This window comes from Penicillium crustosum (assembly GCF_028827405.1).
Source record: "Penicillium crustosum strain IBT 35664 chromosome Unknown utg000002l_segment0_segment0, whole genome shotgun sequence".
Classification (NCBI taxonomy): Eukaryota; Fungi; Ascomycota; class Eurotiomycetes; order Eurotiales; family Aspergillaceae; genus Penicillium; species Penicillium crustosum.
The window spans coordinates 372,806-396,874 of NW_026623123.1; the positions used below are offsets into that span (position 1 = coordinate 372,806).

At 47.6% G+C, this 24,069-nt stretch overlaps 11 protein-coding genes across 11 annotated transcripts; 3 read left to right on the forward strand and 8 right to left on the reverse strand.

Annotated features, from left to right (window-relative positions):
• Positions 1–1,225: 1,225 nt before the first annotated feature.
• On the reverse strand, positions 1,226–3,165 carry N7487_003637 (uncharacterized protein; the record flags this gene model as incomplete). The annotated part of the gene is made up of 3 exons (XM_056871384.1): positions 1,226–2,757; positions 2,814–3,093; positions 3,133–3,165. The coding sequence occupies 3 exons, from the start codon at positions 3,163–3,165 to the stop codon at positions 1,226–1,228; spliced, it is 1,845 nt and encodes a 614-aa protein (XP_056729104.1).
• Positions 3,166–3,790: 625 nt separating this feature from the next.
• N7487_003638 (uncharacterized protein) lies at positions 3,791–4,392 on the reverse strand (the record flags this gene model as incomplete). Its single annotated transcript, XM_056871385.1, has 2 exons — positions 3,791–4,215; positions 4,269–4,392. The coding sequence occupies 2 exons, from the start codon at positions 4,390–4,392 to the stop codon at positions 3,791–3,793; spliced, it is 549 nt and encodes a 182-aa protein (XP_056729105.1).
• Positions 4,393–5,334: 942 nt separating this feature from the next.
• Positions 5,335–7,094, reverse strand: N7487_003639 (polynucleotide adenylyltransferase; the record flags this gene model as incomplete). Its single annotated transcript, XM_056871386.1, has 6 exons — positions 5,335–5,388; positions 5,525–5,642; positions 5,702–5,816; positions 5,865–6,486; positions 6,537–6,748; positions 6,806–7,094. 6 exons carry the CDS (start codon positions 7,092–7,094, stop codon positions 5,335–5,337), a joined length of 1,410 nt encoding a protein of 469 aa, XP_056729106.1.
• N7487_003640 (uncharacterized protein) lies at positions 7,064–7,600 on the reverse strand (the record flags this gene model as incomplete). The annotated part of the gene is made up of 3 exons (XM_056871387.1): positions 7,064–7,179; positions 7,243–7,391; positions 7,452–7,600. 3 exons carry the CDS (start codon positions 7,598–7,600, stop codon positions 7,064–7,066), a joined length of 414 nt encoding a protein of 137 aa, XP_056729107.1.
• A 426-nt stretch (positions 7,601–8,026) lies between these two features.
• Positions 8,027–9,435, reverse strand: N7487_003641 (homoserine acetyltransferase family protein; the record flags this gene model as incomplete). The annotated part of the gene is made up of 6 exons (XM_056871388.1): positions 8,027–8,160; positions 8,213–8,292; positions 8,361–8,508; positions 8,571–8,680; positions 8,739–9,234; positions 9,291–9,435. 6 exons carry the CDS (start codon positions 9,433–9,435, stop codon positions 8,027–8,029), a joined length of 1,113 nt encoding a protein of 370 aa, XP_056729108.1.
• A 720-nt stretch (positions 9,436–10,155) lies between these two features.
• N7487_003642 (flavin reductase family protein) lies at positions 10,156–10,941 on the reverse strand (the record flags this gene model as incomplete). Its single annotated transcript, XM_056871389.1, has 1 exon — positions 10,156–10,941. The coding sequence occupies one exon, from the start codon at positions 10,939–10,941 to the stop codon at positions 10,156–10,158; it is 786 nt and encodes a 261-aa protein (XP_056729109.1).
• A 2,230-nt stretch (positions 10,942–13,171) lies between these two features.
• N7487_003643 (fungal specific transcription factor domain-containing protein) lies at positions 13,172–16,286 on the forward strand (the record flags this gene model as incomplete). The annotated part of the gene is made up of 3 exons (XM_056871390.1): positions 13,172–13,200; positions 13,268–15,513; positions 15,574–16,286. 3 exons carry the CDS (start codon positions 13,172–13,174, stop codon positions 16,284–16,286), a joined length of 2,988 nt encoding a protein of 995 aa, XP_056729110.1.
• Positions 16,287–16,851: 565 nt separating this feature from the next.
• N7487_003644 (uncharacterized protein) lies at positions 16,852–19,266 on the forward strand (the record flags this gene model as incomplete). The annotated part of the gene is made up of 1 exon (XM_056871391.1): positions 16,852–19,266. One exon carries the CDS (start codon positions 16,852–16,854, stop codon positions 19,264–19,266), a length of 2,415 nt encoding a protein of 804 aa, XP_056729111.1.
• Positions 19,267–20,015: 749 nt separating this feature from the next.
• N7487_003645 (RNA recognition motif domain-containing protein) lies at positions 20,016–20,713 on the reverse strand (the record flags this gene model as incomplete). Its single annotated transcript, XM_056871392.1, has 4 exons — positions 20,016–20,229; positions 20,397–20,503; positions 20,571–20,643; positions 20,694–20,713. The coding sequence occupies 4 exons, from the start codon at positions 20,711–20,713 to the stop codon at positions 20,016–20,018; spliced, it is 414 nt and encodes a 137-aa protein (XP_056729112.1).
• A 644-nt stretch (positions 20,714–21,357) lies between these two features.
• On the forward strand, positions 21,358–21,731 carry N7487_003646 (thioredoxin family protein; the record flags this gene model as incomplete). The annotated part of the gene is made up of 2 exons (XM_056871393.1): positions 21,358–21,380; positions 21,434–21,731. 2 exons carry the CDS (start codon positions 21,358–21,360, stop codon positions 21,729–21,731), a joined length of 321 nt encoding a protein of 106 aa, XP_056729113.1.
• Positions 21,732–22,097: 366 nt separating this feature from the next.
• Positions 22,098–23,998, reverse strand: N7487_003647 (uncharacterized protein; the record flags this gene model as incomplete). Its single annotated transcript, XM_056871394.1, has 3 exons — positions 22,098–23,154; positions 23,217–23,694; positions 23,755–23,998. 3 exons carry the CDS (start codon positions 23,996–23,998, stop codon positions 22,098–22,100), a joined length of 1,779 nt encoding a protein of 592 aa, XP_056729114.1.
• Between the last annotated feature and the right edge of the window lie 71 nt (positions 23,999–24,069).

Consider the following 24,069-nt stretch of genomic DNA (forward strand, 5'->3'; position numbering starts at 1 on the left):
TAGCAAGTTTGTAGCCTTAACAATCTAGGTTGCACACTGGGCCTTAGTTACTTTGTGTGGTTTTAAACAGGGTATAACTATATAACTATATAAACCCTACATTGTTAGTTTCAACAATGAACGACCTCTTTTTTTTTTGCTTTCTCCCTTCGTAATATTCACCACGGCAATAACTTCTTATCTCTAATTACTCTTTAACCCTTTCGTATTCCGTACACTACCATTATGTCTGACATGCCCCCTCCTGCTGCCATAGCGGCATTTATTACCGCTTGGCGGGAACTACAATTCCTTTACCAGCCACACCTACATCTACACCCTTCGCGATAGCACCCCCATCAACATTGCCTATCGCACCACAGCCAGAATGCTCACTAGGCTAGCTAACAACTACCCCGTTCTTAGCACTCCGGGAGATAGTTAGCGCTACCCGGCTTGCATACCTTCGGCACCAGCGAGAACACAGACACAGCCAATTTTTCAAGCAGAAGAATTAACACCAATGTGGATTTTTGATTTACATCCTCCGGGTTCATTTGATAAGACATCTCAAATGATATTACAGAACCCATACATACTTGCAGATCTGAAATTATTCATATGAATCAACCCCACCTAACTTTGATTGGCCAATGGGGATTACTGAATGCTTTTTTTCAGGAAAAAAAAAAGCACCATTTTTTAATTGGTTGTGAATCATATATTTTGGAGCGACATGCATTAACATGCTATTCAAACACACTAATTAATGTTCCTTTCACCATAAAGCAGCTTTGTGAATTATCACCAATCAAGGCTCGCATAGCTCAGTTGGTAGAGCGCGTGACTAGTATTGTCTAGTCTATCACGAGGTCTGTCGTTCAAATCGGCATGTGAGCATTTTTTTGCCAACTATTTTAGTTGTTCGCTTGTCATGTCTTTTGGATATCTTTTTATATCTCTTGTTGACAAATGCGCCGAGCACAACGTCATTCGACCAATTCATGATGGGAATGGATCTGGGCAGATAGGCATATAAAAGACAAAACACACCGGAGTATTATATTATGTATAACGCCCCTATCTCATCTATAATCTTTATCCAGGTAGGTAAATCAGGTTATGAAAGTTCTACATTGTTAGCGATAGAAGCCGTATACGTGGCCGACAACTCCTGTAGCCCCTAAAGCAGGTAGTTGATACAGATGAAATACTATTCCAAGGTTTGCAGCGCCTGCTTATCTAGTCATCCAACCACCTTACCTTGGTACGGGTATGATCTACCGGGCCGCCAGTACTCGATTCCATCTAGCTCCTCATTTATCACCTCTTTGATCTGGGCGCCGATAACAAGAGAGAGCCTGTAAGGAACAGGTCTTTCGTCTACCTCTAGAACAACGCCAAGTTTCCTCACCTCCTTGTGATGTTCTTCATTATAGGGGTCCAGTTTTGACAGAAACTGGATCATGTAACTGTGCCAGTAGCCCTCCAGGAATTCCAGCACCGGCAGGCCAAGCTCCTCGAACTTAGCCTCAAGCTCGGATACAAGTCTTTCCAGGTCTTTGAGTCTCTCCTCTTCCTCCTCCAAGATATCGTCGATCTCGCTTTTATCTTTCGATTTTGACCTATGTGGAAAATTCGGGGATATTCCAGTACAGCATATATGGGTCAGACTCAATGCATCAAATGTGAAACATCTGATGAGGACTTGGTCGGCCTTTGGATAATTACTGTGCCACTCGATCAAAATTTTCAGGAGCTGTCGAAGCTTCTCTGCAGGATAAGGAGCGGGGTATATAGAAGGAAGAATGCTGAAAACCTCCCGGAGGGCGACAGATAATGTGGTGCATCCGCCAGGACAGCAAGCGCAAGCACAGGCGTCTCTAACGAAAGGAACCAGGGAGTATTTTCTTTTGTTAAGCAAAAATGTCTGCAGCCAGTAGTCCCAAGTATCTTCATGCTGCTTTGAAAGAAGCTTTATAGTGATACGCTCGCTGAGCAGCTGGGCAACCGTCGCATTTGTCCCCGGTAGCTTCCGTGAAACATCGGCTCCTTTTGAAATGAACCATTTCAGGGCTTTGACAAAGCGCTTGCTGGAGTATGAATTCATAACGATTATTGGTGTCATTCCGGCGGAGCCAAGTGGGGCTACTCCAGGTATACCTGGTAGGTCAACACCATAAAAGCCGGCTTGGTAGAGTTCCTCCATCGTTTCAGCTGAAAGGAGGTCACGATAATGGTACACAGTGACACCGGGGTTGACCGGTCGCAATGAGGAGTCGAGTTTCCTCCCTGTCTCAACTAGAACTGCATATACGTAACCGGCATCGATATCAAGAAGCTCACCTTCTCGAAGCCTGGGGAGTTTATCGGGCGGTAGGTAAGATTGGGCAAGCTCCCACAATCTTTTGCGGCGGCCAGCCAATTCCTTGATCAGGAGAGATCTGAGTGTCGTAGATCTGCAGGTTCCAATATCTCGAGCACTTAGTGTCCACCCATGTTCAAGTAGTTGTTCCGCCGAATGATAGTACCCATCATGGTCGGGATCTGCGTCCTTTATGTTTCCTAGTACACGCTCAAGAGGGAATGTCGAATTTTGCTCATTTGCTCCAGCGTCCAACAACATCCTCACTCCATTGGACCATCCAAATGTAAATTCAAGTATTGAAAAACTGCCGATCTTGGTACTGGGCAAGATACGGCCCGATTCGAGTAAGTCTTCAAGGTCCTTTTCCGATTCCTGGAGGATCATCATTTGGATATCTGGCATTGAGACAGCTGGGGAGAGTTTGTCAGCGGGGCACTTGATAATACCGACTAAGCAGTACACGCACAGTCCTCGTCTCGTGAAAGTAGGTACTTCATGTTTCTTTTTTCAGTGAATGAAATCGAATATGATGCATCGATAATCAGGGGACCACCAGAACTGATAAGCTGTGTTGCCAATGCGTATTCTTCCTCTTGAAATAGTATTCGATCACAAAGGCTCCTCAAAATCCCCCGAGAATTGTCTGGCTTGGAACCGCAGTGTAATAGGAACCTGACAAGTTTGTGGAGTCCTGGGACCAAATCCCGCCGGTCTTCCAGTTGAGTGACATACTTAAAAAGCTGTCTCTAGTTAGCTTTGCTGGAAATTATATTAGGCAAACATACATCCACAAACGAGACCGGACCGTCCAAGGACATGTTGAAAATTTTATCAGAAGGTGTGGCCCTTCCTTCACTGAATGCTTGTTGGAACAGACAAATGATATCGTCACATGTCTGATTAAATTCGCGACGCGGAGGCGATTGGAAAGCCTCACTACCCCATTTATTACGCAGGCCATATGACCAATCATCATCGGCGCGTAAAAATTGCATGTGTAACGTGGGCGCAATTGAAAAACCCCCGGCCCCTGTTGACATCGAAAACGATGCAGTAATGACAAATCGAAGCAGGCGGCTGTAATAGACGTACGGTCTAGCAACAGCGTTTGACTTTTCAGGTCGTGGAAATATTGCCGAGCCAGTTCCCTTCGTACTCCATGGTTTTATTACCGAACTTGCTTTTGCAAATGGCGGCTGTTGGTAGCTATGGTCGCAGCATGACCGAATCAGGCCCGGAGGGGGCTTGTTCCCAGCAGTTACCATGAGACGCTGAATCAATTTGTTAGTGGATATTCAAATGCATAGTGTAGGTCATAGTACCAGCTGGCGTAATTCATTCATGAGTATCTCCTGTGAAGTCACTAGTCCGATAATTTCTCGAGTGGAGTATCTATACAGCTAGTGAGATTTTCGTAGAGGAGTCAGTTGCCATTTACTACACTCACATGGCCAATGCCGTTTGTAACCCCTGTTCGATACCATCCAGATCATTTGACATCTCACGTAAAGTATCCTTGCGAAACATATATGCAGTTTTCCTGAGCGGTGCACGGATTCGATCGGGAATAGTCTTCGATACAGAATCAATCTGGTGATGAACAAACTTAGCCTGAAGTCTTTCCACGCAGCTTTTAAGACTCAAAGCTTTCTCATCAAGGTCTTTTGAGATTTCGGGATGAGTATCTCGAGTATCTTCGATCATGTCGCGCAGCTTGTTCAGTGGCATGAGGAGACTGCCAGCCTTGCTGCCGATGCTTTGAATTTCCTGGTCGTAACCTTGCCATGTTTGGTAACCGGAAAATATTTCTTGGCAAACCTGAAGGCCAATGGATATTATTCCCCCAGAGGTTCCTGTGGACAAAGGGTCTGTTATAAATGTTAGTACAATCCATTTCAAGAAAGAATCGCTGGCAGCATACCTGGAGGGAGATGAATATTGGCAGTGATCGGCCCTTCATTATGTCCGATCTGTATCCCAGAATTTGAGTCACCAAAAGTTGCAGTGGAATTCATCATCGTAGCCACAGAAGGCTTCTCTGTCATTCAGGAGGAACATGTGGGGGGTAACGCGTTGCTTAAGTGTCAGTGCCAGTGTCAGCCCAGTGGAGGCATCTGTGGTAATATGAAACAGAGCGTCGCGATAAAAAGATGGACAAGGAGTAGGACACGAATCAATCATGCAGGGAGACTGTGCAGATAGATGCAGACAACCCCACAGAACCTCCAAAGCCAAGACATGCTAGTCCGAAGCAGGCCGTAGTACGGTTGGTGTAGGGGCGAGTAGGGGCGAATGAACGATGCGCGTGGTAGTACGGTCTATACATATTAAGGCCACCTAATATCACGCACGTGAGCTAGGGAGGCACGCTGATGCATGCTGTAAGCCTTACAACGACGTGAGAAGCAAGACAAACAGCCAAGAGTAATGTTACTGAGATGTAATCAACAAAACGTAGAGCAATTGTGGATTATGTGTAGCCCACATAATGTGGGACACGTCCTTGCATTCAACTATCTGAACTATCTTCAAGATGGCGAATGAATATGCCCACCTGGGTAGAGGGAAGCCGCCTGTTCCACTGACAACAAAATACTACACCAACCAGATAGACGAGATAATGAATAAATCCGGCCCATATACATATGCGCCGTGAGAAATAGGCCCAGTAAGAGGTAAAGTGCCAAAGGGCGGGGAAAAAGAAAGATGTCTAGTCTAGCTGTTGGGCAAGCAACGCAAAAGACAAAAGACAAAAGACGAAGAGAAGAACGAACCAACCTTGTGCTCCGAGAGCACGGGACGTTCACTGTAGAGAAAGGTAACGCTCGAAGATGGCGAGGGGTTAGATGTTTGGTTGATAGAGGTAGAACTGCAAACTGCAATATTAGGTCAGAGACCACAAGCAATTTGAGGTTCTGGTATCAATTTGATATTGGGGACCAGCCCCGGCGGGATGGAGGGGGCGAAGGAGAGAGGGAGGGAGTCGATCAGGCGGGAGTTGCGGAGGTAACTTGGCGTTTCGCGGCTCCTTCGGTTGAACCCTGGAGATCGAAATTGGTATTAGTTATTCTTAGTTGTCGAAATCCTGGGGGTTTGTTTCGCACGACGTTGGATCACGGATTCCACGGTTGATGTTTTGCCAGGTTAGGCTGATCTCACTCGTTTCGGGACACTTACGTCCAACTCGCCAATGCTGCGTTTCTGACCGGCTGTCTCTGATCGTTTGGTAACCTTCTTCTTTGGCCGAGAGGCCCGGGTCTCACCGGGTTGGAAGACATCGTCGGGCAAATCAAAGCTAGAGGGGTTTAGATGAAATCCCCACCACTCACAGACAATGGAGGAAGATAAACTTACCTGCGAACATGGGTGACGGCCAACTCCATGACTTCTTCCTGGTATCCTGGCCATGAGGTGCAAGTCGACTTGAAGATCTGTGAGTCGGTTGATATATCTAGAGATCGAGATTGGCCTTGGAAAAAAAGTTAGAGATGTCGTATAGAGAGAGTGATGCGATTACCTGGCTCCAGAGGTTTCAGTTCTAGACCGATGTAATAAGTCGTCGTGTAGACAGTCTGGCCATCGTTATCGACTGTACCCTCGACCTTGCCCTCAGCCGGCCCTGGAACCTCTGCATTTTCGAGGGTGTTCTGGACTGCGGCTTGGTGAGCAGCATCCTTAGTTTCATCGGTCATCGCGGTCTTTGTGCCTTTAGCCTGATGTTGTGTAGATCCATTCTTGACTGCTTCCATTTCTTGCTCATTCTTGATGAGGTGAATTCTTTCAAATCCTTTGGGGAATGGGTGAGCTATCGCAACAATTGCCTTTCGATCTAAAGCGCCAACGAGGTGACGTAACTTCGACTCCACAAGACCTGACCACACGGACTCGGCCTCCTTGGTCTTGCTCGAAGCGGTGATGCTGAGGTAGTACTTATAGTCGTGGGTGAAGAATGTGTGGCGTGCAAATAGATCCTGCCATGAGAGCTGCTTCATGAAGATCTTGTCTACCATGTCGCCACCTCGCTGTAGCTCCCTGAGAATAACAGCCTTGGTAGACAGACTGATGTTGTGGGTGGCGCACATGGAGGGGTACGCAGGAGTGATGATAGGCATAAGGTGGAATCGATCGCCATGGTAAATCTAATAGTTCTTAGCCCACATCGTCAGCGAGGGCAGTGGGTTGTGCTTACCTTTGGGTTCCAGACTTTTATCTGAAGGGGTCCATCCTCGATCTGCTTCAATAAGACAGGCTGAGGCCAATTCCACTTGTTCATAATTCTGAAAAACTTTCCCACAATCACAGAACCAGTTGCTTGCGGGTATAGTTGACAAACCCGAGCCACCAGCATAGCCCACGCAACACCACCCGGGAATCCAACAATGTTCGAGTAGATCGCTCGTCCTATACATACAATTAGAAAAGTTGGATAGTAATATATAAAGAGTGATTGACACTTACGCTGGGCCCAGAGCTTGATTGCACGCAATGCAAGGCGGAATGTCTTTTGTTGTGGGACGAGCTCCAGTATTTCATCTGTGACACGAGTTCCATTTAGCGATCGCACCTCTCGTTCATCCAGTCCTCTGAGGTAATCATTGTTCTTCAAATCCAGGTTCATCGGGATAGCAGGAACGACGAGACGGGCAAAGATCAGATCGATACTGATTCCACACAGTTCAAGCTTGATAATTGGAACAAACGCATCGGGCACAGGAGTCATTTTTTCAATGGCTCCTTCGGAAGCCATTCTTTGGAGGATGGGGGAAATTCAGCGAAGAAATCATCGATCAGGACATGTTTAGGTCCAACGACTAGGGTATCGATATCGGAGCCTGCAAGCAATCATTGTCAATACGGGAACGAGAGCTTGGACCCATACACAGATGGAAACTTACCCGGTCCGTATACACCCAGTCTATAGCTTCCATACGTGAAGATTTTACCCCCAGAAGCCTCAACAGCAGCAGGTGACAGACCCTTCTTGCGACTGACGACTTGCACAAATTCCACTGTGACGCGCTGAAGTAACTGGAGCACTTGTTTTCTATTCCGCGATTATCAGTTTCGGGGCTCTGGCGCTTGTTTTGTTGAAATGCGAACACACCTCCGTTCCGTTTCAGTCGGTAGCTCGAAGTTGTTCTGGGCCTTGAGCTCGGCAATGAGATCGTCGTTCGCCGAAAGCTCATCCTTGGTAGGCAGGACGGTCGAGATGGGAGGTGTAACACCCCATTGTCGGACAGGCGGCGTAGCCATTGTGGGGAGGAAGCCGAGATGGTAAGATTCGAGATATAGTCTCACAAGCCGTGTGAAGATAGGGATTAGATAACGAGAGCAGAGTTGTCGACGAGCTTCCAAGGCAAATGGCCTAGGAAGAAAATTAGGTGTTGCTGGGGAAGTAAGAACAATTGACGAAAAAGAAATACAATTCCTGAACGAAACGGGAAGTAAAGACAGAAACAGGAAGAGAAATGGAATTGAAGAAGGAAGTTGGTCGCCGCGCAAGGTTCATCGGCGCTTCCAGGACCAGGGCAGGTGCTTACTCAGCTCCACGTGATTATCATCTATCTACTTTTTTTTGGCGACGACGAGCTAACATTACGATTTCAACCATCAAGAGATTTCATTTATGTCTGAGATTATATTAGAATGCTACATTATCATATTTTGTGACTTTGCTAGTTATCCGAGCGTGCTTTTGAGCTTCTTGGCCAGAGAATTGACCCCATCAACTTCGTTGTCTGCAAAGAATTGAGAGAGCTTGTTATCAAGCCATTTAACATCCTCCGTACTATCGCCTGGACCTCCTGCCCAATCTATCACCTAGTTAGCTTCATGTTTACTTGAAACTTCAATTGGTATACTTACGACCCCAGATCGAAGGGAAAATATCCAGTGTTCCAATACCTGGCTTCATACAAGCAACCTCGTACTCCGAGTCTTCAGGCCTAATATGATTTGATGCTCAGGTTAGTCTGATTTTGCGTCAAAGATGGAACGGATTATTCCAACTTACGGAAAGTAAAGGTCGGTTTTCGACGGCAAAACCAGCACTTTTGCTTTGATGGATGCCATCGCCTTCTCAAAGTCCCCATTGTATGGCTCTTGCTGCGAGACATCACCAATTTGCCAAGTTTGGAGCAAGACTAGCAGATTTTCGGGTTCTTTAAGGTTTAGGCATTTGTCAGTTCTCTGATACAAGTGGTTCATTGGGATCAATCAGCACCTTTGGAACAAGCCCATTTCTCCCAGAAGTTGGCCATGAAGTCTTCAAGTCCCTTGAAACCCAGCGCGGTTTCATACAACTTGTGTCGATAAAAGGCCTGACTAAATCCCCTGTTGCCAATGTGTCAGATAGGGAATAAAAGTCAAAGCTCCACACAGAATATCTTACCATCCAGCATACACGCGGCCCAATGCCTTGAGGCCAATATCCTTCTCTTCAGCTGTCCAAGCATGCGCTTCGGCCGTCTCTCTATTCAGTCCAATCTCTCCCGATCCCGTAGATCGGCTCTTCTTCACAGCAATTAAGGCGCTTTTGACTCCCTCAAGGAAGACCTGGTTGTGCAATGAAGTTTTCGCAGCCGTACAGAAGGGGACCACAATATCCATGAAGTCAGGATACTGTGTTGCCCACTGAAAGGCCTGGGCCCCTCCCATAGACCAACCAATAACGGCGCGCAAATGCGTGATGCCCATGTGTTTGGTAACAAGTTCATACTGCGCCCGCACGTTATCGTAAAATGATACCTTTGGGAATGGCCCAGGACTCGGCTGGTTGGATGGAGAGGAGGACTGGCCATTCCCGAACAGGGCTGGAACTATGATGAAGAAATTCTTCGGGCTCAGGAGCTTGTCGTCTCCGATCAACCAGAAGTTGTCGGAAAGAGCTGCAGGCAGTATTAGAGAAGTATTAGAGAGAATATAGGATTATATCTAGATATACCTCCGGAAAACCAAGTTGGATAGACGATTGCTGGAGACTTGGGATCGCCGAATGTCTTGTATGCGATATGAGCATCCTCGAGTTTCTGCCCACTCTGGAGCTCCCAGTCTCCAAGCTTGAAAGTTTCGTATTGCTCTTGTGACATTATTGCCATTTTTCTTTTTTACTTCAGAAAAGAAGAAATGAGATTGTACTTTTGATAAATGGGCGTCCTCCGATTTATAGTTCTACAGTTGGAGATACTTTATCAACCCCGCTTTGCCCTCCACACGAGACACGGCTTGAGTCGGAGCTGCTTATCCTCCGTCAATCTGATATCGACAGGAGTGAAACATCTTACAAAGAACCTTTAAACCTTCGGCGAAATATCTAGTAAGCATCTCGGATAGCCCTAGAGATTCAACCTAAATTTACTCAGGCACTTTCCGAGCCCTGGGGTTAGGTAAAACCACGCCGAAGAAAATGAATGGGTTCAGCCCAGTGTTTCTAACCCGTCGGGGTCGCGCCGGGCATCTCAATAGCCCAGGAGTGCGACGAACTTCTTTGCCCAGATACATAGCTAGATGTCAAAGTATGTCGTGCAAGAATAGTCGGCCGATCATGCGACCTTGTACGTCTTTTTGGTAGTATTTTGTTACATATTTCCCCTCGATAGGATCAGTGTTGTATCTAGAGTATAGGTGGTAATGACGGCTTAGAATATGCAAAACGGCGTCTCTTTTTATAACCAGTGACATATGCTTTCTGGATTGGCCATCAACCAAAGTTATACAAGCTTGTTTGCTTCCGGTTGTATGATTTCAGAATCTATATACTCCTGTTCAAAATACTCGATGGCAAAGTTCTATCAGCTGAAACCAGAGCTCTAATATTGCGGTCTAGGGATCTCCATCGCTTCCGTGGTTCGACCATACGAGATACCACCCAGGCGACTGATAGGCTTAAGAACCTTCAAATCGACAACATTCCTTTCCTCGTTGATCGCATCATCCCTAACCCAGAAACGAACACCCTCAATAATAGCAAGCACACCCGATTTCTTACCAGGGGTGACCCGACTCTCAAACTCCTTCAACTCGACAAGTTTGCCCTCAATAGAAAGAATGGACTCCTTGACACGGGCAGGCTTCACAACAGAGGTAGGCGCCTGGTGTAGCCCCGAAGTCTCCCACTCGGAGACACCATAAGGGGCATTGATAGCAGTAGAGTTGGCCGCTTCAACGAAATGTTCCGAGATAATGTTGATAACACACTCTCCAGTCTCGTTCAGGTTCTTCAATGAATCCTTGGCTCTCTCCATCGACCCAGAAAAGCCAACCGTGAATAGCGGTGGGTCATGGTTGATGACCTGTGCATAGCTGAACGGGGCGAGATTTGTAGTTTTGCCATCTGCAGACTGGGTACTGACGAGTGCAATCGGTCGTGGGACCATTCCCGAAATCAGGAACTTATAGTTTGAGGCCACAGGCCGACCCTCTTCGTTGGGGTCGATCTCGACGTGGTCTTTCTCCAAACTCTCGCCGTTGTCATTCGCGCCATCGCCTTCTTTCCATGTGGGATTTGGAGACTTGGTGTATGTGATCTCGGCATCGCGGCGAAAATCTGGCCGCGAGGCTTGGGTTTTCTCGAATTCAGGGCCGACCTTTAACATTGTGCAGGTGTGGCTAAAGAGTCGAGTGGGGTGATTGGGTTGAAATAGTGCGCGGGTTGTTACGAGGCGATTAGCACTTGAGATTATAAATCAGCTTTGCTGTTCAGATGTGCATGTGGGCTGCCCCGCGTAGCAGGTGGGTGACGAGAGGCCCGGAGGGTCACATTCGTCATACTGGCTAGAAAGTGAGAACAGTGAAACTTACTAAGAGTGAAACAATGAGAGCCGACGAGTATTTCGGTAGACAAATCTAAGTAGACACATGGAGATGATGGAGGTAGTAGTTCTTTTCATTTCATGAAATCCTTATCGCATTTACCTATCTCGAATTCAAGCTTCGGTTGCAATTTAATGCCACGGATGAATTTGCTGAGACTGTGTATTACCACACACTATATACTGCCTCATCTCGTAGGAGGTGCGTGGATATAATTTCTCTACCGACTATCGGGCCGACTCCGGGAATATCACCGGGGAACAATTGCCCTGGAGAGATCAAACCGAGTCACGTCATGGTGCTTCCTCTAATCCACCGACTTGTAATATGAACAACAAGAATAGTCGGCGCTGTCTGAGGCCATGTCTTTTAATTATGTTTCTAGTTGTCTTTTGTTTAGATATTCCCCCCTCATCAGTAGTGTAGCGAGAGGAGCTAGAGTATAGGCGCGAATACGGCTTAAAATGTGCAAGACAACTTTTCCATGTAAAGTAGTGATAAAACCTCATCCTAGTGAGCTCTAACAGATTATCGTGAAGTTGTGTGTTGTATATATAGATCAATAACTTGAAAACACCAATACTGGGTATGTAAATCTCGAGGTTGTTTCCCTCGGGAGATAAAAGAGCAAAGACCACCACAGAACGAAAGTATATACATGGCAGTTCTTTTTGCCGCTCTGGTTTTACCAGTATTTCCAGAAACTTCGAAAACAGCATTCAGACCCTGGGGAAGAATGACCGATAGGTGTAAAACACATGGCAAAGAGTAAAAAATATCCCCAATGGCCGGTTAAATGCACCATCCACCTGACCTTCTGGAAAATACACATGTGGACCCTTTCAGTAAATACACACATAGGTATGCATACTGTATGTAACTATTTTAGAATCTTTCGGGGAGGGATTTTCCCAAATAGGGAAACCCAAGCCCTCGAGAATAAGCTTAAATATACCGAGGTAGCAACGAAAGGTTCCCTTTTCGATTCCGACGAGAATATATGAAGGTAGTTTGAGAAAAACACGATGTATTAATCATGATTCCTTATTTGATATGCCGTGAAAACGTGGGGGAATGAAATACGGGCCCAAACGCACTCCACTCTCTCCATTAAAGCTCCATATGCCCCCAAAGTCTGGACTCCATATACTCGGAGTTGATGCGAATCTTGATGTTTTGATCATGTGCTAAATTCTTATTCTACGTCGTTTTTTTACTAGTTTTAACTCATTCCATTTCATTTGTATTTTCCTTTTATTCTTTACATATGTAATTGTACTTCGAAGTAAAAGGAATACCAGTATATGATATATGACATATAAAACACAAGGATCGCCCCAGACATCCCATGACCCGATTGTCCCGAACGGGGATGGCGTGGCCCTGTTTCCGGCGTAGCGGTCAAGGGGGGGCAAACCGACTCCGATGTTTTCGATCAAAACATTACCTTACACAAAATACATCGTGAGATTTCCAAAAGGGTTCGGAAATGTAAAATGTGCCCTGAGAGTGGCGTAGTACAAGCGAGGACAATCACGAGGGCTGACTCCCCTCTTCCCCAACTTTTCTCCCTTGAACACTTCACACATACCACTTTTTGATCCCTTATTGGCCTTGAATATTGGGCCCCCAGTTTTATTCCCTCCTAATGAAGTTTTCGCTATCGCGCACCTTCGCTACTTCATCTCTCCGATCCTCCTCCTCCCTGAACATTAGAATTCGAGATCCGCGCCGAGAACCCACCGACTTGATCAAGCTGGAAGTGTGCAGGTGTCCAATGGGTCGAGGTCACGGATAATTATTGGCTCGCTATGAGCCCCCCCTTCTCCAAAGAAGAAGAATGGCGGCAATCCTTCTGCTCCTAGACAAATCCGCTTTGTCGCAACCGACGGGCAGCCCCAAACCAAGCGGCGCCGCGTTAATGCCGCGTATGTGGACCCGGGAACCCCATTGATAATAATTTCGTCGGTCAAGATGCTGACGTCACTTTCCCGTTTGATATAGTTGTTTAACATGTCGCCGGCGCAAGATTCGATGTTCTGGTGAACAACCAGGTAGGATGTGCAGAACCTCCCGCTTGCAAATACCTTGCTGACGGTGGAATATGAGGGAAGTATGTAAGACTTGTTCCGACTACAAGCATGTCTGCCTCGGATACACCGAATCGACCGCGCACCTGCGAACGCAGTCAGACTCCGCATCTCGAGCTCCGCCGCGCCTTTCGGCGCCGAATGAATTAACAGGCCAGCACGGTTCCCGGGCGATCGAAAGCAGCTCCCCCGAACCAGTGCCTACGATGATACCCAAAGCCTCCGCAGACAAGTCAAGCAAAACGAAAGCGCCCGGATCAAAGGATATCTCTTCTTTTGGAGATACTCCTTCACTCGCGAACAAGGAATTGGATATACAAGCTGTTGGAGACAGTCCAGCGAGTGGCCGTACCTCTGTGAGCTCAGGGAGTCGAACGCATGTCCCTTATTTTCGATACTTCGGCCCTACCGCGATTGTACCGGGATTTAAACAAATGGTCGTGCAAGTTCGAGGTTCTCGCAAGAGTAACCCGTCCACATCCTCAGACTCTCCCTCGCCTCTTCGAAGCCCCAAACCGTCCGATATACCCACAAGACCCCTGGCCCCTGCCGCAGATAATCGGGATAGTCGCGATGCGAATATCCCATTTTATGATCGAGATGACGCGCTTCCAGTTTCGAATCTTGTATCTCATTTGTGTGAACTCTTCTTTGCCCACCTGGGCTGCAGCTTCCCTTTCATACAGCGAGAGAGATTTCTCCAGGAACTGAAAGAAAAAAGGGTTGACACCATGTTGGTAGATGCGGTGTGTTCGCTGGCTGCGAGATTCTCAACACATCCGTCACTTGGCCCTCCACAGGCTCCTCCCATCGATCGCTTGCAGCCGCCACCCGATGACAAAAAGTGGGATCGTGGTTTGCCCTTCGGCCACCGGGCGATGAGCGCTCTCGTGGATTCATTGCCATGCCCGACTCTTTCTGCCGTCCAAGCTTGCTTATTACTCGCTTACGAACAGTTTGGATCAAACCATGACAGTGGACTTTGGATGTACCTTGGGATATCCATTCGCATGGCACAGGACCTTGGACTGCAGAAGCTCCAAGGTCTCAAACATAATTATGGCAAGACTGGTGTCATGCCGAGTGAAGTGATGACAGGTCACGCTGGGAAATTAAGAGAGGAACAGTATGATGATCTCGATATGCATCTGACACCCAAGACTATCCCGCAGCCTTTGATTGAGGAACGTGCCCTTGAGCGCGAACGAGTGGACTCATTCTGGAGCATATTTTTTCTAGACCGAGTCATTTCTTCGGGTACCGGGAGACCAGTGACACTACGTGATGAGGATATTGAACTCTGCTTCCCCCTTCAGTCTGAATCCCAGCTACCAAATGGGTGGCCCGCACCTTTTCCACCGCTTATTCGGATTATTCATCTATACGGCCGAGTGACCGACCTTATTAATGGCATTCAGGATGTCAAGCTCGTCACACCTGACACGTTGAAGATGCTAGCTGGGATGGAAAGCGATCTCACGGGTATCTATCAACATTTGTCCCCAAGACTTCACTTCAACGCAGCCAATTTTCAAGCCTATGTCAAAGCCAAGGAGGGAACCAATTTCATTCTTCTCCATTTTTGGTTTCATACTCTTATCGTTCTCCTTCACCAACCGACGTTGTTGAACTCATTTGGTGGATCAATCCAACATCTCTATCCGAATAGTCGTGAGCTGTCGATGTCATCTGCCAAAACCATTGCGGATATCCTATCCTTCTCGGAGCTTGTCGATGGTAAAAGCTTCATTGGAAATCCTTTTACGAGCCAGCCGATGTACATTGCGGCGTGCGCGTTCCTCATGGAAAGTGCTTACTACGCGTCTCCATCCTCGGGGGCTGGGTCAAACCCACCTCAGCCATTATTGGCGAATCAATCCAGTGGGTTCGTGATGCCCCCCACTATGGATACATCAAATGGAACAGAACGGAAGTCTACGGCGAAGCATATCCTGCTTGCTTCTGCAGCAAAAGAGAATTATCAACGGTGTTACAAGGCCTTGAAAGCCCTCAATACGTATTGGGAAGGCACTGGGTACATTTTGACAGTGCTGGATCAGAAGGCCAAGGGGATTGTCGATCCCCTCCTTTACGCTATAGAGGATATGGAAAACACTGGTCTCGCTCCAGGGCAATCTTTTGGGCCAGGAGCTTGGCGTGCGGGCAAAGCACCGGCCGAGTCTGTTTTTGACACAGAAAGGGCGGCCGGGCTTGCGGATATCTCTTCTGATGGGAAATGGTCTCCACACATTGATCCAAGTCAAGGTTTGTTGAGTCCATTAATATCCACGATAAACATACCACTAACATATCATGCCTCGACAGCTATCGGATGGGCACTCACAGGAGCAACAAATTCTGCACAGCCCAACCTGAGTCTACTCTATCAGATGCCCACTACCGAGGCTGAGTCTCCGCCGAATAGACCAACATACTCGTCGCAGTACAGCCACAGCTATCCAGTCCTACCAACAAATACCGAAGGGCCAAGCTCTACATATCCACACTCTATTACACCAGCTAGGGCTCACGAAGAAATGACACCTTCACTCACGACAGCAAATGCTAAATACCCCAGTGTTCAACCCAGAACAATTAGCACCGACCCCTCTTATTACATGGGCATGCATTCAACGTATCCCGAATCAAACACGCGAACAACACGCCCCGTACAGACAGCACAATCTTCTTTTCCTGGGATGTTATCCTCCGGGCTACCAACTTCACATATGGATACCCAGCCTTCCGCCTATAATTACTCGATACCCCAAACGACAGCTGAGAATCAAAATAGGAACCAAATGGGGTCAGTTGACCCAGGTGCTGATCTCCAACCAGCCATGGATGATGCCAGTGGGATGATGATCGGGAGTCATGAGGTTGATATGAACTCCATCCACCACCAAGACTCTTTCCCGTTTGTTAACGGCGAGATACTTCCGTGGCTGGAATACCTCCCTCAAGATGTCCTGAGTTTCTTCGGAGACCATCAAAATTATCCGCTTATGAGCCCTGACGATGTGTCACAGCCTCCGTAATGTTTGATTTTCCATTCTTCTTACCGTACATATTTAGATCTTTGGGGCGGGTTGCATTTGCCTGTTTTCTAGCGACTGGGTTTTGTTTTTGTTTATATATTTTGGACCGAGATGTACTTTTCTGGCGCCAGGTTGAGTATCTTTGGCCAGAAACTAGATCGCATGCTTTTGGTTGTGTATGTTCAAACTGGTATGTTTGACTTGGGGTTCAAGAGCAGCCATTTTTGATAGACTCGGAAAAAGATTTTCCTTTTCAGTATTGATTTCTCTGAGATACCACCAGAAGATATAAATTCCAAGATAATTCCCATGTTCAAAATCTCATAAAATGTACTCGAAGATATAGTGTGGCTTGAGGATCGACAATGTCAGTTGGTTGCCCAGAACAACGGGGGCGGTGAGCTACTTGTCAACACACGTTGAGTTGTCTTGGATTCCACGTTGACACAAAGGGACGAGGTATGTGGAATTTGGTTTTACCAAGTCCCTAGCCCTTTGTATTCTTACAGACAACACTCGGAAATCTCATAACGCAAACTCCCGTCAGCCATCGCATGATAATCCCATGGCGCAGTTAAATGACGACAGTCAACAAGACGTTGATTGCACAGAGATCCTAAGCCCACAACCATTTGCCCCTCAGGGCAAAGGCTTCCTCGTATCCTCCCTCGAATCAAGTAACGAGTCCTTTTCCGCCGATAATGCCCAAATGTCCTCCACCCAAGAATATGAATACAACTCTTCCTCTTCGTCCAACCGCCATTCAACAAGCGACGTCTTCGGCCGTGAAATGGACGATGAACTAGACCAATTGAAATCCAGAGCATCGAGTCGCTCATCGCTATCCTCAATCCCAGCATCCGTCCTCGTCCACCCAGTTGACAGAATGAAACAAATGCCAGACATGGACATCCACGAAAAGATAGCTGGATACAGAATAGAAGAGTCCGAAGCTAGCTTTGGCGACTTCAATGATATCCCCGCCAACGTTCGCACTATCCGTCAGCGCGAAGCCGCCTTCCGCAAACCGAGTTCCGTCAGGGCCATGCAAATGCACACAGAAGACGAAGCCGATGATGACGAGTATCTGACTCCCCCGCGCCGACGACAAGGCCACCGATCGCGATCACCTGGTCCCTCGCCACTGAAACGATCGCCGTATTACTCGCCCAATGCACCGAAACAATCAAAGCCCAGGAAGGAGGCCCCGCTTGTGTTGCTGCATTGCAGCTTGCTCCCGCCGTCCATCCCAGTACCTGGAGCATCGGACCCCAGAAACCAGGATATTTTGGAAGACGAGCTACCGGCGGAATACTGGAAGCGCTGGCGGCGACTGCAGGACCGGGTTGGATCGGGCGTGCTGCGCGATCGCGGCGTGTTGATCTCACACCCGGAGGATCTATACGACATTCTAGAGGAGCGGTTGTTGGAGAGTCTCGAGCTACAACGACCACGTCTGCAGAATGGCCATTTCGTAGGCCGGGAGGACCATAGCTCTGGCTCTGGCTCCGAAGGAGATTTCTCGGATATCGGGGAGAGCGAGACGGACGGCGAGCAGGGTGATGAATGTCCCGACTGTGGAACACATGTGCGACACGGAGATATTAACCGCAAATGGGAGATCCGGGTATTTGCCGCGAACGGGCTGATGCGCGCTGGAGCTTGGGCTGCTGCGTGGCGCGATATGGAGAAGGTTGATGTCGAGGTTGGCCTTTGGTTGCCTTCTGATGTACGTCGTGGCTTGGAGAGGAGGCTTGCGGAGGAGCAGATGGCGGTTGTTGAGCACGCTCAGAGTCAGATTCCGCCGATGCAGATGCAAATGCAGATGTCGCCGATGGTTGATGGTGGGCAGCAGGTCCCGCCGGAGATTCTGCAGTCGCCTAGACAAAGCCATGCTCGGATGATTGGTGACGTGGGGTCTGCCCAGTCCGATGAGATGATGTTTAGGCAGGCTTTCCCTGAAGCTGCAGCTCGGGTCGACCATGCGCCTGAGATCAGACATGAGAAGAAGGAACATGAGGTTGCTCTTTCGACTCTCTTCGTCAATTATATCCGTGTTCTGGCGGCCGATAGGCGCAACATCGCCCTACTTCTTCTCAGTTTTCTTGTGGCTTTCCTTGCCATCGGTTCTCGCCAGCAGCAGATTCCAATATACTCCGATCTTGGTTCTTTCTCGCAGCAGTCCCCGGATATGCCAAGTTTCAGCGTGTCTCCATCTTTGTCTCCATCTGCCTCTCTTGCGAGCGATTCACTGATCGTGAGCTCAGTTGGCTCTTTGCCGAATTCCGAATTTGTCGCTGCAAGTGAGAGAGAGGTGACTCCAATGTCTGAGACGGCGAATTCTGCTTCTATAACTATTGACTCTCCTGACTCCCATGCCCAGCCTACACTCCTCGTGGAGCCTGCAGAGACCTCAGCACCGCCCCAGCTGTTGGAGGATTCCCAGACTCAACTCGAAGAGACCCCAGACTCCTCTTTGGCTGCCCCCTCCATTGAATCTCCCGTTGTGCCTTTGGAGCCCGCGGAGTTTATGGAGACTGCGCAGTCTCAGCTTGAGGACAACACGGATACTGCTTTGGATAACACTGTGGACTCTCCTGTTGGGTATTCAGAGTCCCCTCATTCTCCTACTTACTCTGTCGAGTCCTCTACTTTGTCGGATATATCTGCCGATACCATAGTACCTCAATCCGGGGACAGCGCACAGGACTCTTTGGATGAGACTGTGGACTTGCCTGCTGCGTCTGAACAGCCTCCTTCTTCCTCAGACACGTCTGCAGACAATGAGCAGCTCCAAATTGATAGCGAAGCAGAAATTCTTTTGGATGACACTACTGAATCTCCCGCTATGCCTGCAGAGTCTTCTCCTTCAGCAGACTCTATCGAGTCTCCTTCTTTGTTGGATGTGGATGTGGAACTGGAGACTGCACCGCCTGATACTCAATTTGAAAAAGACGACCAAAGCGAAGAATACGAATAAACAGATTGATCTTGGGACAGTACTCTCTACTTCCCCAACCTTACGACGATGACTGGAACGATATCAGGCGAAATGTTTGAATTTTTATGACTTTTACAATGTTCCGGTCCATTTTTGGCGTCTTTTGCTCATTTAGCCATAGCCTCTCGTTAGTTTAGTTTTATGATCATGTTTATATTAGCGAACCTCATCTGCTTTTCCAATTTTATACTGTTGTAAGTATACAATGCAATATGTACTGATCTGAAACAATGCCAAGCCCCTAGACTTTGATATCTCCACTTTGCCCCCAGGTCCTCCCGCTCGCTTAGTGATCGACCTTCCCTAATAGATTAGATATTGGACAGATATTGGATATCAGATCTGTTAGAGTATGCATGAATAGTACTTCAATGTCGATACAATATGGGTCTTATATATATAGCCTGTGCCCATGTACATCTGTCAAGTTCTGAAAGTGATCTGTGCTCCAGACAATGCGGGGTAACCCAGATGACAATGAGACTTGGGACTACGTTATATCGCGCACATTGTAGACCAGGAACCAAAAAAAGGAAGACTGATTTCAAGGCTCGATATTATTTATTATCGATTAAAGGTAAGGTTAGTTGAACGAGTTCGATTTTGTAGTGGGCAGGATCAAATGTCACTGGCCCAGCGAATGTATCCGTCAACCCAGCATAAGTCACAACCTTCGTAAAAAAGTGCTAATCACGTCCAGACCTTCGTAAGCTTCGTGACAGGAACATCTAGTAACCGCCGCCGTAACCGCCCTGGCCACCCTGTTGACCGTAGCCACCCTGACCACCACCGTAGCCGCCCTGGCCACCGCCGTAGCCACCCTGGCCGCCACCGTAGCCTCCGTTGCCGCCACGGTAACCGCCGCCGCCGAAGCCGCCGCGACCACCGCCACCGGGAGCGCGCTCAGTAGCCTTGTCAACGCGGATCTGGCGACCGTCGAACCTGGAAAAAAGAGTGATGATTGTCAGCATGCGATTTCAACGGAGGAAGAGAGACCGTTCGCATCGCGCTGGAATAGGCGACATGGATCATGCGCGAGTCGTTCCAGTACGAGTTGTACTAGTCATTGAAAGTTGAGGTAAGATATTGGAAGAATCGGTATTGCTTACTCCTGGTTGTTCATAGCGTTCATAGCGGCAGTAGCCTCGTCATCGGTAGAGAAGCGGACGAAACCGAAACCGCGGCTGCGGCCGGTATCACGGTCCTTGACGACGGTCTAGGGGAAGAAAATGGAAGTCTTAGAAGGTTGTGGGAGATCAGTTTTGAGAGTCAGAGCGACTCACAGCATCCTCGACAACGCCGAATTCCTCGAAGCGCTGGCGCAGACTGTTGTCGTCTGTGTTCCAGGAGAGACCGCTAGAAAATGATCAGCGGGGGCATCGGATATACAGATCTCCTGGTCTTACCCAATGAAAAGCTTGGACATTTTGATGGAAATGGGGGAAGAGAGAGAGATAGAGAGGGGAGAAAGGGGAATGTGAAGAGGGGCACAGCCGAGCCTGATCTTAAATACAACCCGGGACGGAACAACATCACCCCACAGATTTTTTATGATTCCTAGTTTTTCAGGCTCATTTTTATTTTTTTTATTTTAGTTTTGTGTGATTTTATTTTGGTTTTTTTTGGTTTTGAGGGAATGCTTTGTTTAAAATGTATTGTATATGGTATATACTTATTTGGGTAATATGTTTATTGTACAAATGTAGTTGTCATAGTGGACCCTCATCTCCCCACGCTGTCGATAAGTGGCGCAAGATGAAACCTCAGGCAACATTCAGCATATGGCATGATATTAAATATGTACCCACGATAACCATATATTTATATATGCATATATATGTAAATATATATATTAATGAACCTAAAACATATCAAACATATAAAACAAGGAATAGTATGATGGTGGATCAACTAAATTTAGAATTTTCGTCATACTATGTTAACTACATAGTATCGGATCTAGATCACCCCACCCCGTGGACCTTGTGTATATAAAATCCTCCTTTCCCTTCCACCTCAACTTAAAAACAACCAACTACTACAAACAATCCCTTCAACTCAATCATCAATATGTCTGTCACCGAAATCACCAGGTAAGCCTCTTGTCCATCCTTACGCAAACATCCACAGCTAACCCCTACCACAGCAAAGCCGACTTCCTACAAAAGGTCCTCGGTTCGGAAGACCCCGTCCTCCTTGACTGCTACGCCGAATGGTGCTCACACTGCAAAGCCATTGCACCCAAGATTGAAGAATTCAGCAAAATCTACCCCCAGGTCAAATTCTACCAGGTGGATGTCGATAAGGTCGAGGATGTCGGACAGGAGCTAGGCGTGCGGGCGAAGCCTACATTCATGCTATTCAAGGGCGGAGAAAAGATCACCGAGGTTGTTGGAGCTCACGTGGTCCTCATTGAGGAGGGAATCAAAACTCATCTTCTCTGAGAGAGGATGACCGACTTGTTCTTTTCTTTCTTCTTTTTCCTTTTTTTAATACACCGGTCCCTTTGTGATATGGAAATGTCATTGATCAGACACCTGAGTATCTGATCCTACTTTTAATCAAGACAGTATTTTTTATCAAAAGCTACTTGACAGGACTCATACCTCAACTATAATTTCATTTTTTTTTGGGTAGTGCATTCGTGCAGATATTGCTGAAACAGTGGGCATTCTCCTCCATTATCCCCGTGTACAGTCTCACAATATATCGTGCAACCTACAACAAAATATTAAAGCATCAAAAAAAAAAAAAAAAAGTCTCAGAAGTCCAAATTATATACTCCCCCTTTATACCTAGTACAAAACCCACTAAAACCCAGCAGCAATCGCATAAGCCGGCGGCACAGTAGGCCAAACATCGACCCCATCCAACATTGCTAAAACCATCCCACCACTCTGATGAACCTGAATATGACAATGCATCAAGAACGCACCGGGATTAACAACATGATACCGAATGGCCGTCCAAGTCAGACCCGTGACAGCTGGCAATGTGTGGAAAGTATCGCGATACTGTGGCGTCTGCAGATTAAAGTTCCCAGGAACGGCCTGTACCGCTTCCGCGACCGAATTCCAACTGAAAGTACCATTCCCCTGACCGATGATGAAATGTTTATTCGAGTGCTTGTGGATCGGATGCGGGGGTTGTAAGATAGTATCTGTTTGGAGAATCAAGTCGATCCAGGTATTATTCTTCGTTCGGATTACCAAGTCACTGGGAATGGAGTCCTGATTGAAGAGCAAGGGCTGTGCTTCCTCGAGTTCGAGGCCGTAGCTGGTATTACCGAGTCTCCAGCGGTAGGCGGCGCCGACTTGGTTGATGTGCAGGAAGAAGGTTTGTGCTATATTGTTTGAAGGGGTGAGTGCTGGGAATGGGATCACACTGGACTCGTCGAGGAAGACGGTGTCATCCGAGATGGGTTCGTTGTTGATTTGGATCCACGGTTTGGATGGTCGGGTAATCTGCGGTAAGCCTTGATATCGCATTATGGCGGTCGTGTTGAGGATTTGGTTTATGCTGGCGCTGACCATACGCACGGTGTAGTCTCCCGCTGGTTGAGTGAGGGGGATCAATACCGAGTAGCGGTTTGAGTTTGGGATGGTGAGTGCGTTGACACTTTGAGGCTGGATGTATCGTCCGTCGATGGCGTAGACCCACATGTCATGCTCGTCGATTGAGAAAGTGAGTTCTAGTAAACTGGCTGTGCTGGTGAGATCCCAGCTGACATATTGATGGGCGGCGTTGACTGTGAAGATTTCTTGCGGACCTTGGGATGGTACGCAGCCTTCGAACATGGCTGGGGGGATGGCAGCGTAGTTGTGTGGGAAATTGAATACTGTTTCAGTAATGTTGGGAGGGAAGCATCTAGTGATAAGGTTAATTTATTGATCAAGAGTTATTGGACCATGACGGGTCAATCTACTCACGCCATATCCGTTAGTCTTAGATCGTCACCCAAGCTCGTTTTCTGAACGGGTGTTGTCAGGGCATCGATCTCAGCACGTGGCAGACAGGTAATTGACCCTTTGCCGTTGATGAGCAAAACATTAGCACAGAATGAGTCTGTACCAGAGGCCAACTCGGCAGTCCAAATCTCCTCCGATGTGAGGACACGCCATTCCGAAAGCAAGACGGGCCAGGTCACGCTCTCTGCGTTGATCATAGCTCGCAACTGAGTGGGATTTGTTGTGATAAGACTGAAAGGCTTTTGCACCGAGGGGGCAGGCGTGATATAGATTGGTCCGTAAAGCCCATCCTCGAGAGAGCCACGGTGATGCGCATGATACCAGTAGGCCCCGTACTCGGTTGCTGTCCATCTATACAGGAACGAAGTGTTTGGTCTGATGGACCTCTGCGAGACACCCGGGACCCCATCAGACCAAGGAGTTCCCAGCTGTTCAATTCCTGTAAGATATTAAGTTAGTATGTTTATCCAAAAGAAAATCAAGCTATCCAAGAGCATACCATGGAAGTGGATAGTGGTATTGAACGGGCACCGGTTATCAACGAGGAATTCAACACTGTCACCTTGGTTGATCCGCAGCGGGGGACCAGGAAACTGCCCATTCGTCGAAATCACTGGCCTAGATACTCCTGCGACAGTTCGGTTTCCCCATGTCAAGGTGACTGGAAAGAACACCGTAGCTGCAGACGTCCACTGAACGAGGCATAGAAGCCAGAGGGACAGGCTTCCGTGGGTGAACTTCATACCTAAAGATGATACTAGACTGGCAATCTGCATCAAATTAAATGGCCTGCTGTTGATATCCTATGCTTTTG